Source organism: Equus przewalskii, chromosome 4, assembly GCF_037783145.1.
Source record: "Equus przewalskii isolate Varuska chromosome 4, EquPr2, whole genome shotgun sequence".
Lineage (NCBI taxonomy): Eukaryota > Metazoa > Chordata > Mammalia > Perissodactyla > Equidae > Equus > Equus przewalskii.
In genome coordinates, this window is record NC_091834.1 from 38,673,295 (window position 1) to 38,688,375 (window position 15,081).

Consider the following 15,081-nt stretch of genomic DNA (forward strand, 5'->3'; position numbering starts at 1 on the left):
GTTAAAAAATGTACAGCAGCATTCTTCATAACAGCTGCAGTAAAAAGTGAAGTAATCCTGGCCATACCTTTCAACATAATGAAAAGATTGGCAGAATATTATGTACAGTTAATTAACATGTATGTAAAATTAAAAAGCAAGCAAAATTAATCTATATATTCTTTAGGGATACTTTTATGGAATAACTAGGAGAAAAACCAGAGGCTCCAAGGGCATAGAGATGACCGGGAAAGTACTAATTTTGTTTTTTAGGTTTGGTGGTAGGTACATGGTATCTTTTTTTTCCCCTTCTTTTTCTGTATGACTTACATATATGGTATGTGTTTTTGTATAAATGAAATATTTTAAAATAGAAATTTTTTAAGTTGCATAATTGAAAGATAAGAATGAGAAAAACCACAAAAGGTTTTTTGGGGCTTAAAATATTAAAGATTTAGTAAGGGAAAACAAAAAAAGCCAGCACGAAGCAGACATTTACATCGATAAGGAGGTTCCTGAGGTCACTGGACTCCTATAAGAAATTGTTTTCTGCTGAGGCTGTAACCGTGTGTTGTCTTTGTCCTTTTTGCCTTTTCCTGAGCCCTCAACGGCAGTGGATCTTTTCAGATACCTGTGGATCTGAGGCCAGGCAAGACGCCTACCACCGCATCTGATTTATTTCCTGATACAGTCTTGAGAGTACATTAAGCATTCACATTTAGCATTAGAAACCAGAATTCATTAAATGGAAAGTCATTAAAAAGGAAAGTGAATGCTTGCACTACATTATCAGGAGTGTCTTATACAAGAGCATTAGATACAGAGCAATGAGGTAATTATTCCATGCTGTCATGTTGTTTAGTTCTAAATTGGGGCGGGGGAGAATTCTGGAGTAGATTCAAGCTTGCTTGCTTTTTTTTTTTTTTTTTGAGGAAGATTAGCCCTAAGCTAAGATCTGCCACCAATCCTCCTCTTTTTGCTGAGGCAGACTGGCCCTGAGCTAACGTCTATGCCCATCTTCCTCTACCTTATATGTGGCATGGTTTGATGAGCGGTGCGTAGGTCCACACCCAGGATCTGAACCGGTGAACCCCGGGCCGCTGAAGCCAATGTGCAAACTTAACTGCTGTGCCACTGGGCCTGCCCCTTCAAGCTTTTGTTATCATGCATATAGATATAGTTTCTTGGTAAACTTTCACAATTTTTATTTTTCCTGAACAAATTATTTCAATAACTTTTAATCTCCAATAAATAACTTTAAACATGAAATATTATTGAATTGCACTAATTAAAGGGTGAACATGCCCAGTAAATCACTATGGAAAATTTTAATGAACATGCCTAATCAACGAGAAATCAATACTTATTGATTGTTTCCTGGCATATCATTAAAGCCAAAATTTGTCCTCTTACTCAAAAAGGTTGCACCTAAATTGCCTGTCTCTGCAAGTTTGCATCTGTCTATGTTTAAGCCATTAAGACTTTTGTTGCCAAATCAATAAGACATTCAGAAGGAGGTATTCAGTTGCAAAATAGCAACTCCCCTTGGTTCATATTTCTCACTGCATCTTCATAAATTCACAGAAGTCACCAGACGCTTCAGTCATACTGAGGTATGCGTTAGTGCTAGAAGGTATCTAAAGTTGTCTTGATAGAAAACAAGTTATTTTGTCAGAAGGAGCTTAAGCTTAGTAGTTCTCTGTCCCTTCTAGGAAAAATGGGCTACTTTATATTTTATTTTGGCTTTTAAATTTTATTTGCATGCAATCGTGCTATAAGGTAGATTATGATCTTCTAGAAGTAAAAGACAATTTTAACCCAAATGTGAGATATAGCTTCTTTTCAAGGAAACTTCACAAGATAGTTGTATTCTGAGGGGTTTCTTACATTTTATAAATATGCTCTGGTTCACCATGGAATTCTAATTATATACATTGGGAGATACCATATAGTTAGGCAAAGGTAAAATTGACTAAAAGAACAGGCTGAGAAATCAGGACGGAGGGATATAAAGTAGGAAGGAGAAGATGCTGCACGAGTGGTTTGTATGTGAAGTGCATGCTTTGAGCTCCTGTGTAGTTTTCAGAGTGGGCCACAGATTTCACGTAAAATATCTACCAGCCAAGAGGGAAACACGATCCATCATGGGGTCACAGCATCTATAAAAGTAAAACTCAACAATGAACAGCTATTTCTGGAATTAAGACCAGAAAATTCTTTGTGTTTATGGTTCTGAACAATGTGCCAACCATATTGTTTCTGCAGTTCTGGTATCAAGATCCTTAGGGCTTTTTTTTGTTAATGCAGGACATTAACGTTAGGTTATGAGTGAATTCCTCTGGACAGGAAGTAATGTTCTACTTCAATACTGTACGGTAATTATGTCTGTGACCTATAGGGAATTCCACTTAGAGGAGACTTTAGAAACATTAGAATGTGGGTACACTGAAAACTCTGTTGCTTGTGAATTTTTTGATGACACTGAAGGGTTTATGAGCACCAGAAAAGTCATTTGGATATTTATTTTGGTTTTAAAATTAATGCTTGATTTGTTCAAGTTACATTATCAAAAACCTACTTCTTTAAGTTTTTGTTTTTGTTTTGTTTTTGAGGAAGATTAGCCCTGAGCTAACATCTGCTGCCAGTCCTCCTCTTTTTGCTGAGGAAGACTGACCCTGAGCTAACATCCATGCCCATCTTCCTCCACATTATATGTGGGACACCTACCACAGCATGGCTTGCCAAGTAGTACCATGTCCACACCCAGGATCTGAACCGGCAAACCCTGGGCCGCCGAAGCGGAATGTGCAAACTTAACCTAAGGTTTTAAATTTGGTTTGCATCACTGTCAAGGGATCTTTGAATAATATTTAGTTCCTATTTACAAATTTAGCTAATTAAACACCTATAAACATTTAAAATTGCATTTATAGAGATTTATGTTCGATTTCCTTTTTAGGTACTATTATTAGTGACTGACAGTCTTTGCAAGTACTTAAGAAATTCTTATGCGTCTACTACATTACACTTACAAGTATTGTGAACTTTGTTTTTGAAAACCTTCTCATGTTGTACATAACTAAGTCTTCTCCACAGTTGAAAGATACTTTCCCGTTACTGAAGCCAACACCTGTCATCTCAGTAATTGAGGTGATTTTCTACCAAAGGCATAGGATTTGAATTCTTCCTGTATAATCAAGGAAGCTATTATAGCACAATATATAATTTGGGGGGTTCCCTACTTGGCATGCTTGAGATTACGAATATTCAGAGATTTTCGACTGAGAAAAGTGATTCGGTTCTTGTAAGAAACCCTGAATGACAACACGGAAGCTTATTTATTGTGGTCATGTCAAAGACAATATAATGTCAAGAAGAGGACATGCACATATCCCACCTTCCTAGACCCAGCGTATGCACCTGACCTCATAGTTCTACTCACAGAAGTTCCCACCAGTTTGTCCATTGCTTAGATTTTATAATTCTTTGAATTTTAGATTATGCAGTTATCTTCTCTATCAGATTTTAAAGATTTTAAAGATGTCTGACATTGAAGGAGTCATAAGATAGCTAAATACCTTCCCCTAAATTCTATATCCTTTCATATTCTCAGAATCAGCAACTCTTACAAGTGTTACAAATGATATTTGATGGAATTTGGGATATCTCACATCATTTTTTTCTGACTCACAGCCACTACCTCTAAGGTGATCTAGTGCATTACTAAAGAGTCATTTCTGACATATGGTCAACAGAATTTGGACCTCGTTGCCCTCTGAGAACAGGAGTGTAGGTTGACCATAAGCTGAAGAAGGCTAAGTTGGATGTCAGACTGCACTGGAGAAGTGCTACGCTAAACAAATAACCACATGTGATTCAAAGGCCATACAGATAGTTTTGAGACTGCACTTATAGATAGAGAGGTAAAAAAGGAATTTCTTAATATTTTTCAAAGATTAGCAAATGAAATGTATAGTTCATGCAACAATAAACTGAGACCTAACTAAAAGATTAGGAAACAGCGATAATCTCTTACTTGTTCTGACATGGTAAGAAATCAGCTTCCTAAAACTTCATAAATACTACTTGGAGTATAAAATTTATCAGCTTTTAGATGGCTATAAAGAAACCAATTATTAATAGAGTTTAGAGTGAGAGTTGCTCATGGTTGGGTTCCTAACCAAAGTGCTATCATAAGATGAGAGGAAGTTGTGTAACTTCATCTTAAATTACCATATCTGATTCAAAACCAAAACAAAATAGTAACTGGAAGCTAAGTCATAGGGCCTTATTTAGGCCAAGTCATCTGGCAGTTAGTAAAGTAGCAGGGCAGGCGACAGTCTCCAAGGATGTAATGAAAGAGCAGCTTCTGCTTGGGGCAGGTGGACGTCACATGGATTTGGACAGTGTCCTGGGCTGAGATCAACTTCTGGGAATACTGAGTCCTAAGATCCCAGTGCTATCAGATTAGAATGAAATTAAGACGTCTGCAAAAGAAAATGTGCTGAATACTTTTTTTTTTACTAATTTTAACTACATAAGTAATATATAAATGCAAAAGAAATACATAATACAAAAAGATTTAACATTACAAATAAGACTAAAGTACCTGTTGACCACCATCTCCAAATCTAGTACCTTCTTTGGAGGCAGCTACCATTGTCGATGTGAAATGTATCGTTCCAGTTCTTTTTCTAATTATATGCATATATTTACTGTTAGAAAATATATTTATGTTGCTGTTTTTGAAATATTTAAAATGAATATACATATTTTCTGCAGTTTGCTTTAGTTACTTAAGAATATCTTGCTGACCTTTGCATGTCAGTAAAGACATATATTGAGTGCTTTTTATGTGCTAGTCACTCTTCTAAGCACTTGGATATCTATTATTGCATTTAGTTCTCATAAGAATACAATTTCTTTCTTTTTAGATTGGCACCTGGGCTAACAACTGTTGCCAATCTTTTTTTTGTTTTTCTGCTTTATCTCCCCAACCCCGCCCCGTACACAGCTGTGCATCCTAGTTGCAGGTCCTTCCAGTTGTGGGATGTGGGACACCACCTCAACGTGGCCTGACGAGGGGTGCCATGTCCGCACCCAGGATCCAAACCCTGGGCCACTGCAGCAGAGTGCGCGAACTTAACCACTCGGCCACGGAGCCGGCCCCAACAATGCAGTTTTGATTATGTTGTTCTGTTATCATGCCCTGGATTCTGAGGGACAGAGAGGTTAGGTAAATTGCCCAATTTAGTAACAGAGCCACTGTTCTGGATTTGATTCAAGGAAGACTAACTCCAAGTCTACTCTCTTGGTAGCTATTTTACAGCGCCTCTCGAGATGTGTAAACCTACCCCTGAACGCAGTATAACCCAAAGCCCCGTGGCCCGTCTTTTATATACTTAAAGTGACTGTGAATGATATGCAGATACGGTTTAAGTTTAAAAGTGCCACCGAGTGCTTCATTATGCTCAGCATTTCAGTTGATAGCACAAGCCAGGCAGTGGGATGATATGAGGTATGACTGTTTTTGAGGAGAATAAAGCACATTAGAATCGGAGCAGACCCCATTGTTACGCTGCTCCATTCCTCTGCGTCTCTTGCCACCTATACCTGATCTGTGGGCAGCATTCTATTTACGTCAAAAATAACGTCAATCGAGTGAAAAAACTGAATGACTCACAGCATTACTGTAGGGAACTGGTCTCTGTAATAGACCATATAGAACGCCCTAATTTCACAGAACACTTTTCATAACAGCTGCTAAAGTCGTAATCGAATTCATTAAATCCTGTTAAAGGATCCGATTTGAAGCAATATTGAAACTGGTCTTAAAATGCAGGTATGTTGAGGCGGAGTCCCACCCACTCAAAACCACTCTATCATTAGCTACTTCTTATCTTTTCTGTATTTGTCCGTCTATATTTATTGATCCACTTGAGTCTCCTCTTCTTTTGTATTTGTAGCTGCATTTGAGTCAGAGACTGGAGGATCTGAAACAAAGAATAGAGAAGAAAGGGGAGAGGAAAAAAATTTTCCTCTGATTCTATGGACAACAGAACAAGACACTCTGAAGACAAGGGGTAGAGAAAGAACACAGGTTCTTGGGTTTATAAAAGCAGTGTTATGCTATTGATAAAGATCTCTGTAGACAATGAATGATGGTGAGGGAGCATGGCCACCTCAGCCCTGACATTTAGTAGCACATAACTTAGAAATGTTGAGCCAGTTGGATTTCTCCTGCCACGTCGCCATCCACAAAACTGACAGCTAATTTTTTTATATAAGAATTTTATTCCTTGGTTAAATATAAAGCCAAATAAAATCCCTCAGTTTCTTTTTATTCTTCCGGTGCTGTATACTTCTTGGAATTTACAAAGTTAGCCCTTGACATGTACATTTGTTTGGAACATAAAGTAAAACTAAAAGGAGGATTCAAAGAAGACAGAAGATTACTTGTGAAGTTTCCTTTCAGACTTGAGAGTGACCTTCTAGAAAGAGGGCGGGCTTCTGAGGACTGAGCTCTCTCCAGTCTCGTCCACAGATTAGCCGTGTGATATAGCTGAAGACAAGTTAGTAACCTTCTTTGAGCCTTGTCTTTCCTATCTGAAAAAGAAGGCTGGGCTAGAATCTCTAATGTTCTCTGGAATTTTAATATTCTGATTCTTATATGACATTATAGAAAATGATAGCTTCAGTAGTCAAACAGATCGCCTCTCTAGTTACCCAGCAGCGTAAGTCCTGTACATATTGTCCTTCTATTTCACACATCTCCTCTAATGCTCCTAAGGGGACTGTTACTGTGGTATCTTTAGTAGTTGCCTCTTCTAGACAGCATGCCTTCCAACTTCCTTCCGGTATAAGAGCTGTTGAAGTGAAAGTTCTCAGCTCCATTCCATTTTTCTCGTTCCTTACTTTAAAATTCTTTCACTCAGGATGGAAAATAAATTATTGATTTGAAATTCATGAGTCACTACTATAAAGTGACCCTGAGATCTTTGTTTTCAGACCCTCAAAAATTGTTAATTGGATGCAATGTATTGTGGGCCAGTTGGATAGTGGATTTAAGGCACTGCTTTTCAGACTCTGGCTAGCTTCAACTTTAATAGATGTAGTTCCATGTGTGCGCTCCAGCAGTTTGCACCTAGTCAGTGCTAGCCTATATTAAAGCGAATATACCAGATTGCCATTTGGGGGTTGTCTGACACCAGTACCAGGCAAATTACTGAATACACTCTAAACCCTGTTATTAAGTAGGTCTCATGTTTCCTCACTTTATTTGTTAAGTACCTAGAGATGGAGTGGCTACTGCAATCCTGGCTTTTGGTTCTATGCTTGGTCCTCCAGGGCCGGGATTCTATTACAAAAGGAGCCATGTTTACAAAAGTAGAATGAGCTTCCTCCTTGTGTCTTTTTGTCACCAAGTAATCAAGCTGTTATTAAACCAACCAAACAAGAAATCATCTGAGAAATAATTTTTTCTATAGTTTTCAACGTCTTCCTTTTTTTTTTTTACTCTCTTAACATATATGTGTAAGATTAATGATAATATTTCATACCTAGCCTGTTGAAGAAGTGAATTTCCTGGACTAGTCACATCGTAAGTGATTTTACAAGCAGAAACATGGAACTCTAATGGTGTTAAAATCTTATCCTGGTAACTTGTTCAACACAAGCTAACTTGGAGTGCACAGGCTAATAGCCTGTGAGTCAAAAAACGACAATAATCATGCTAACTCATCAACTAGCTGTGTAGATGAGGGCAAGTTACTCAGTTCTCTGAGCTGCAGGAGAGAAAAATACATACTTGGCTGCTCTGTCTCTTGGGCTGTTGTGAGGAACACATGAGAGGGTGTATGTGACGGTGCTTTGGGTTATAGAACATACACTCCAAACACGAGATAGGTGAGCTGTAAGACGTGCATGGATGACGGTATATCTAATTATGTTACTGCTTTCATCTATGTGGTGTTTCCACGTTTTATATATAAACACGTGCTAGTAAGGTTGGTTCTCTCCCAATTATCACAACTAATGAACTCTTAATAGGCAGCTGCAAGTTTAGATTTTGTTAGAAGGAGGAAGTTAAAGTGATCACGGAAATTATTTTTTTTTCCATTGACATGTGAAAAATAAAGAGACTACCAATTAGAAAATATTCAGCTGTCTTTTATATATACCTGAATGGTCTGACTTCTGAATATTCGCTTTTCTTTCAAATACAGGAAATGGATTTTCTCCTAGGAAAAAATATGCTTAATTTTATTTGTTAGAGCCATATGCCAAGTGCTAAGTTCCATAGGTAACAGAGGTACAACCTGAGGTGCTTTCTTGTTTTGGTTTTATAATATAATATACTTAGAGCACAGCTTCATAATAATACTGTGAAAAGGAATTTCCTGGGGTAATGCTACTGTAAGAAATTATTTTAGTATATTACCATCAGTACATATTAATTTTCTGCAACTCACTTATTTGCCTTATTTTTAATCATTTAAATCCAGGAGCACTTAATTATTAATTCCTTGAACATTATGACTTCATTTAATGACTGTCACTCTGAAAAGATAAAATAGGATTAATGATGAAATTATGTTATATCTAAGGAGTGACTATATATCAAATGTAAGGAGTAGTAACATTCCAAATAAATTCAACCAGGGGACACTTTTCCTCAGCCAATGCCTGGGTATATTCCTGGGTAACTTCTCCTCTTCCCCTTTAGAATGGTACCTCCTGAATCCTCGTTTAGGCTCTGGGAGCAAGATTAAAGGTGGAGAGAGGCAGACTAAAGAGGGCCACACAGGACTCTCCCTTTAGCCTATACCAGTTCATTTTCTTTGTATTCTACTTTATTCTCTTTTTTCTTCTTTTTTTCTCTTTGAGTCTTTTTATTGAAAGATTTATATATTTTATTTATACTCTGGAAAATCACTGTAGTTTCTGGTGGGGAGAGAAGGTATCCAGAAAAAAGAAATGAGACATACAGAGGCACATACAAATAACTTGGAATATGAACTTAGAAGTTAATAAAAGAAAAGGAAATGTTTATACTACCCCATCCCTAATACTAGTAAATTAAGTGCTTGTGGTTGTTAACTGTTTCTTTATTGGGATAGCCTGATGTTGTTTTATTTCCCTAGCTATCTTAAATTTGCTGTTGAGGCAAATTCTTCACTGGTCTTCGTAGAGAGTTCAAAGAGGAACAAACTAGATGATCAGAAGCTCTGTTTTTAGTGGAAAAAATATGTTAAGACCAAAATGGTACAGTTCTTACAGCCCATTGGTAAATTTTGCTCTAGAATATTTGCGCTGAAGGTTACCTTCTATTGCCTACCCTTGACCTGGCAACCTGACTTGTTTAGATTTCTGTCCTTGGTTTCTGAGATCTTGTGACTTTGATACACCTTATCCTTGTATCTTTGTTCATCAAGCACTCCAGCATGCATACACATAAATAAATACAGATCTGTGCTTTTTATAATTATGTTGTGGAAAGTTTGAGGCCGTTTGGATGTTAGATTTTTCTTGTTGCCTTGGTTGTCTTTAGTGTTGGTTTCTTCCCTTAGGCTTTGTACATTTCTCCTAAATCTCACCGATTTCTTTGTTACCTGTGGGATATCAGACAGTCTGTCATGGTTGTCACCTATTTCGTGCCTGGGGTTACTGATAACCTTGAGATTTTGTTAACAATGTCGGCAGTCTCTTTGTCAGTACTCCAGAAGTTTCTCTCACTGATTGTTTTGCCGTATTCTTTTCTTAGACTTGAATGAAGCAGTCCCAGAGACGGAGCGCCTGGATTCAAAAGCACTGAAAACCCGAGCCCAGCTCTCTGTGAAGAACAGACGCCAGAGGCCCTCCAGGACAAGACTCTATGATAGTGTCAGTTCAACCGACGGGGAAGACAGTCTAGAACGAAAGGTGAGCTGTTTTCTGACTTGCGCTGTTGGTCTGTATCCTTGTTTCTAGAGCTTATTGAAGATAATGATTTCTTGGCAACCAGATTCTATGTTCTAGTTGGAAACAGGTGAAATAGTTCACTTCTTTGTCTCCTGAATTTGTACTCAACTCGATATATTGTTATAATTCAAATTCTTTCTCTACTCATTCAGTGAACTAACCAAGAGTGTTAGCCATATTGTCATATTTTGTGATGGTGCTTTTGATACTCAGCTGTTGGTTTTACCTAGTGGAAAATAATGAAGGTACAAGTAATGGTTTCTATATGTCTTAGGCATCTGTGTTAGCTACAAGGTAATATGGTGAATTGTGAATTATGCAATCTCATCTGTAAACTAACAAAGCTTGGTTTTCATGGTGATTCACTAAAAAAAGGTTGGTTTGATTTCAGAGTGAATATTACATGGAACTGATGCTCAGTGGCATAACCTCCTTTATAATCTCTTATACCAACAGCCTTCAAACAGTTTCTATAACCACATGCATATTAGCAAATCACTTCTGCCCAAGGGTTTGAGAAGTTCTTCTCCAGAATCAGATTCTGGTGCTCCATCCCTCACTTCAGTGGCTGGCAGTGTGCCCTTCTCATCTGACCACATCGCTGAATTTCAAGAAGGACCACTGCACCCAGAAAGGGAGCCTTTCTCCTCTGTTTGGGGAGACACTTCACTCTCCTCTCCTTCAAAATCTGATCATAATATGAAAGAATCTCCTTGCCACCATCAAGCTACCACCAAGAAAATATTACAAGAAAAAGGTATTGTTAAATTTTTTGTTGTTTTACTTTTGCTTTGTCTGACTTCACTAACACCTCATTTGTACTATATAAAAATGACTTTTTTTCTCATAATCATAAATCTTTTGTCTTCTCACAGCTAATAATTAATATTGCTTTCCTTTTGTATTATGGGATAAGAAAACACCCCTTCCCATTTATTTTATTTTATTTTTTTCATCTTTTCCTACCTGGTTAGTATTTGTACTTCTTCAGCTCTCTACAAGTTTGCTATTGAAGGAGATTCTTCAGGAGACCTCCTAGAGAGTTTGCTGAAGAGCAGCCCAGAGTTTCAGTAAACGGTCACATAGTCATCTAGAAAATTTATATATATATATAAGTATGAAGATGAAAGTGATATAGGTTTTAACCTGTTAGCTGGTTTTTATTTAGAAGATATTTTCACAGTAATGATTTATATTGTGGAGAATGTGATAGAAAACTATGATAATGTAAGGGATTAGCCAATTAAATTTTAAAATTGGCTCCTAGAATTAACACCAGAATTTCATAGCAATATCAATAGACTTGTCTTTGTATATTTTAATTTATAGAGGTAATAAATTCCTGTTTAAACAAGTTAAATGATACAGAGATGTATAAAGAATTGCTTCATTCTGTTCCTGTCACATCTGATGTGTTCCTTTAAAGTAACCAAGTAGATTTGGTTATATTCTCTTTCACATATGAGATACACATAAATATATCTATATGCATATGTGTGTGTATGTGTAAAAACAAAAATACTTTTTGGTGTGTTAGTCTTTTGTATACTTTTTTTTACAAAAATGAATTCATACAAATCACACTGCTCTGCAATTTTGTTTTACACATAATATCTTATGGACATCCCTCCAGGGCAAAATGCACAAGTTTAAATGACAAGATAATCTCGTATAGTGAGCCTATAGTGTAACCAGAGCAACCTTTATCATATTGATGGACACTTAGACTGTGTCCTGGGGGATTTTGTTGTTTATTTGCTTGTTTGCGTACTACTGTAAAAAAAGATATACTGAGCATGCTGGTGCTTTCCATTCTTGTATGCCGACACTCCTAGAACACATTTCCAAAAGTTGAATTGGTAGTCAGAGTATATTGTACCCAGAGGAAAATGTATAGGTTTAGATGCTTTTGTTATTAAAAATAAATACACAAAATAAAATAAATATTCAAAATAGTAGAAAAAGAACAACCAAAAAACAGAGAATAGAATGGAGAGAAAAAAGATATAAACTGTTTAATTTTTGTTGAAATGAAAAACCTATTAACTCCTGCTCACCAAAAAAATATAGTAAAAATGTGTAAATTATTCTAGGTAAAAGTGAATAGCCTCTTGGAAGGACAGATTAAGAAAAAAATAGAGAAACAGAAAAACCAAAAACACAGCATTAGAAATGAGAGAGGAGATATAGAGATGAAAATAATTTTTTTTTAAAGATAGTATACAAACTCTACAGCAGATTTGAAAATCTACAAGAAATAGAGAATTTCCTACCAAAATATAAAGTACTCATATTGGTCCAAGAAGGAGAAAAACTGGATAAACCAATAATCACAGAAATATGAAATATATTTTTATAGCTTCCATTTAGAAAGGCACCAGGCCCAGCTGGTTTTATAACTGAATTCTGCGTAACCTATAAAAAGATAGATAGGATCTATTTTATGCTACTTATTCCAGGTATTTCTCATTTATTTTATGTAGCTAGTCTTAAAAACTAGTAAAGATTGTATAGAAGATGGAAATCTTATGCATGTGGATTAATTTTAATTATGCTAGTGAATGAAATCCAGGAGTAGAAATTAGTTATATTCCATAATCAGGTAGTGTTGATGCTGGAAATGTAAGAATTGTCTAGCATTAGAAAATATAACAATATAAATCATCAAAAAGGAAAGGTAAAGTGTTGTAATTTTACCAAGTTGAAAGACATTTAATGTAATTCTTCAGACATTTCCAGTAAAAACTTAAGTGAAGAAGGGCTTAGAAAAATATTTTCTAACTCTGACTGGTTATTTACCAGAGATCAACCAATAAATAGTGAATCTTAGACCATTTGCACAAAAATTAGGAATAAGACATGAGTGCCAACTATCATCACTATTTTTAAGTCTGTTTTTGAGAATTTTCTAATTGCAGAAAGATAGCATTAAATAATCAGTATAAATTTGGAAAAGACAAAAGTATTTCTATTTGAGGATTATATGAATGCTCATCTAGAAGATTAAGTGGCCAGATATAAAATAAATATATAAAAATCAGTACCTTGATGTGTGTAAGGGTGAAATGTCTGCAACTTACTTTGAGATGTATTTAAAAATGGAGTAATGGATGAACAGAGGGATGGCTATATGATAAAGCAAATGTAATAAAATGGAAATTGTAGGATCTAGGTGGTGGATAGATGTTTGTTCACTGTAAAAATCTTTTGTCTTTTTTGAAAAATTGAGTGGCAGAAAGAAATGTCACTTCTGTCCATACTGATCTAGAGAGTCAATACAACTGACATTTTGTGGAACTTGGTAAGCTGATTCTAAAATACATAAGAAAGAGGAAAAGGCCAAGAATACCTGAGACTCGTGAAAAAATGAGGTGAAGATCTTGGCTTGCTGATACCTGCGATTATTAAAAAGCCACAGAATTAATTCTGTATATTTTTTGTACAGAGGTATTTAAATAGACTAAGGAGCAGAATAAAGAGCGTAGAAGCAATTTTTATATACACACACTCACATATATAGTTCGTGTATATTTTTGAACTTACGACAGCTGCATAGGTAGCTCAATGGAGAAACAATAGAATTTTTAATAATTGTTCTGAGAAAATTGGTTTGTCCATATTTTTAAAAAATTATGTTAGACCTCCCTGTCATCTCATACCTTGCAAAAAAACCCATTCAAGGTGGATTCAGGACTTAACTTGGAAATGCAAAACTATAAAACTTTTAAAAGACTGTAGAGAATATTTTTGTGACTCTAGGATGCAGAAGGATTTCTTAAACAAGATGCAAAAAACAAACCATAAAAGAAAAACTTGATAACATCAAGTAATAGTAAAATTAGGAACTTCTTTTCCTCAAAGACACAACAAAGAATATCACAAAATTGGAGAAGATATTTGTTGCCCATGTAACTAATGAAGGATTCATATCTAGATTATGTGAATAACTCCTATAAATCACTAAGAAAAGATAAACAATACAGAAGGAAAATATGTAATGTCCTGAAGAGACTCTTCATAGAAAATGAAAACCAAAAGGCCAAAATATTTATCAAAAGGTGCTCAGTGCCATTAGTAATCAGGAAAATATAAAATAAGCCAGATGAGATACCATTTTATACCTACCAGATAGCCAAGAAAATTGAAATCTGATGTTACCAAATGTTTGCAAATATGCGAAAGAACCAGAAATTGAATAGTCTGCTGGTGGAAGTGTAAATTGGTAGAAGTTCTTTGGGAACCATTCGGCTTTACCCAGTAAAGTTGAAAGTGTGCATACCCTGTGACCCAGCGAGTCTTCATATATTTATGATCCTGCACTTGTCTACTAAGAATCCTGTACAAGAGTATTCATAGCAGCCCTGTTGTCTAGTAGCAAAACCTGGAAAAAACTAAAAACTGGTAATTAGTGGAATAATCACCAACAGAATAGATAAATGAATTGTAGTGTATTCATATAATGAATCTATGTGGCAGGGAAAATGAATAAACTGCATTGAAACATAACAGGGGTGAATCTCTGAAACAAGACATTGAGAGGATAAAGCAAATTGCATATGATTCTATTTATAGTGTTAAAACTAGCAGATTATTTAGAGATACAAACAAAATGTTGAGGTTATGAATGGGAATGACAAAGTCAATCGCTTGGACAGTGTCAGACAACTGAAATGGGAAAGGACACACTGGGAACTTCGTAAGTATAAACTACAGTGGGAATGGGGGTGATAAATGAAATGGGTGTTTGTTTTATTGTTTTTTCTTTATACTTTACAACTGTTTTAGAAATATTCTTGTTTTCAGTAGACAATAAAGATAATAAAGGGCCCCCATATTCGAAGTTAATTGATAGACTTTATCTCTAATATACAAGTAGCTTCAGAGAATTTTTAAAAAGTCAAAAAAAGGCTAAGGAAATAAACCATCAATTCATTGAAGAGAAAATTCGCGTTACTTATAAGATATGAAAAAGATGACCAACCTCACTAAAGATCAGAGAAATGATCATTTAAATTAAGTACCTGTCAGATTGCCAAAACTTTTAAAGAATTCCAACAACCACTGCCAGCAGTGGTGTGGGACACACTCATACATTGCAGGTGTGATTGTACATCACTACATTTTTGAAAAGTCCGTACTTAT

At 35.8% G+C, this 15,081-nt stretch overlaps 1 protein-coding gene across 26 annotated transcripts in view; it reads left to right on the top strand.

Moving 5' to 3' along the window:
- The window catches only part of PPP1R9A (protein phosphatase 1 regulatory subunit 9A), a 313,914-nt gene that overhangs the window by 269,207 nt on the left and 29,626 nt on the right, over positions 1–15,081 (top strand). For 17 of the 26 annotated variants that reach the window (XM_070617521.1, XM_070617539.1, XM_070617526.1 and 14 more), the window contains 2 exons: positions 9,743–9,900; positions 10,396–10,696. In XM_070617521.1, the coding sequence (XP_070473622.1) occupies positions 9,743–9,900; positions 10,396–10,696 (459 nt within the window). The remainder of the gene's footprint in view (positions 1–9,742; positions 9,901–10,395; positions 10,697–15,081) is intronic. The other 9 variants (XM_070617540.1, XM_070617549.1, XM_070617541.1 and 6 more) reach the window with 1 other exon arrangement.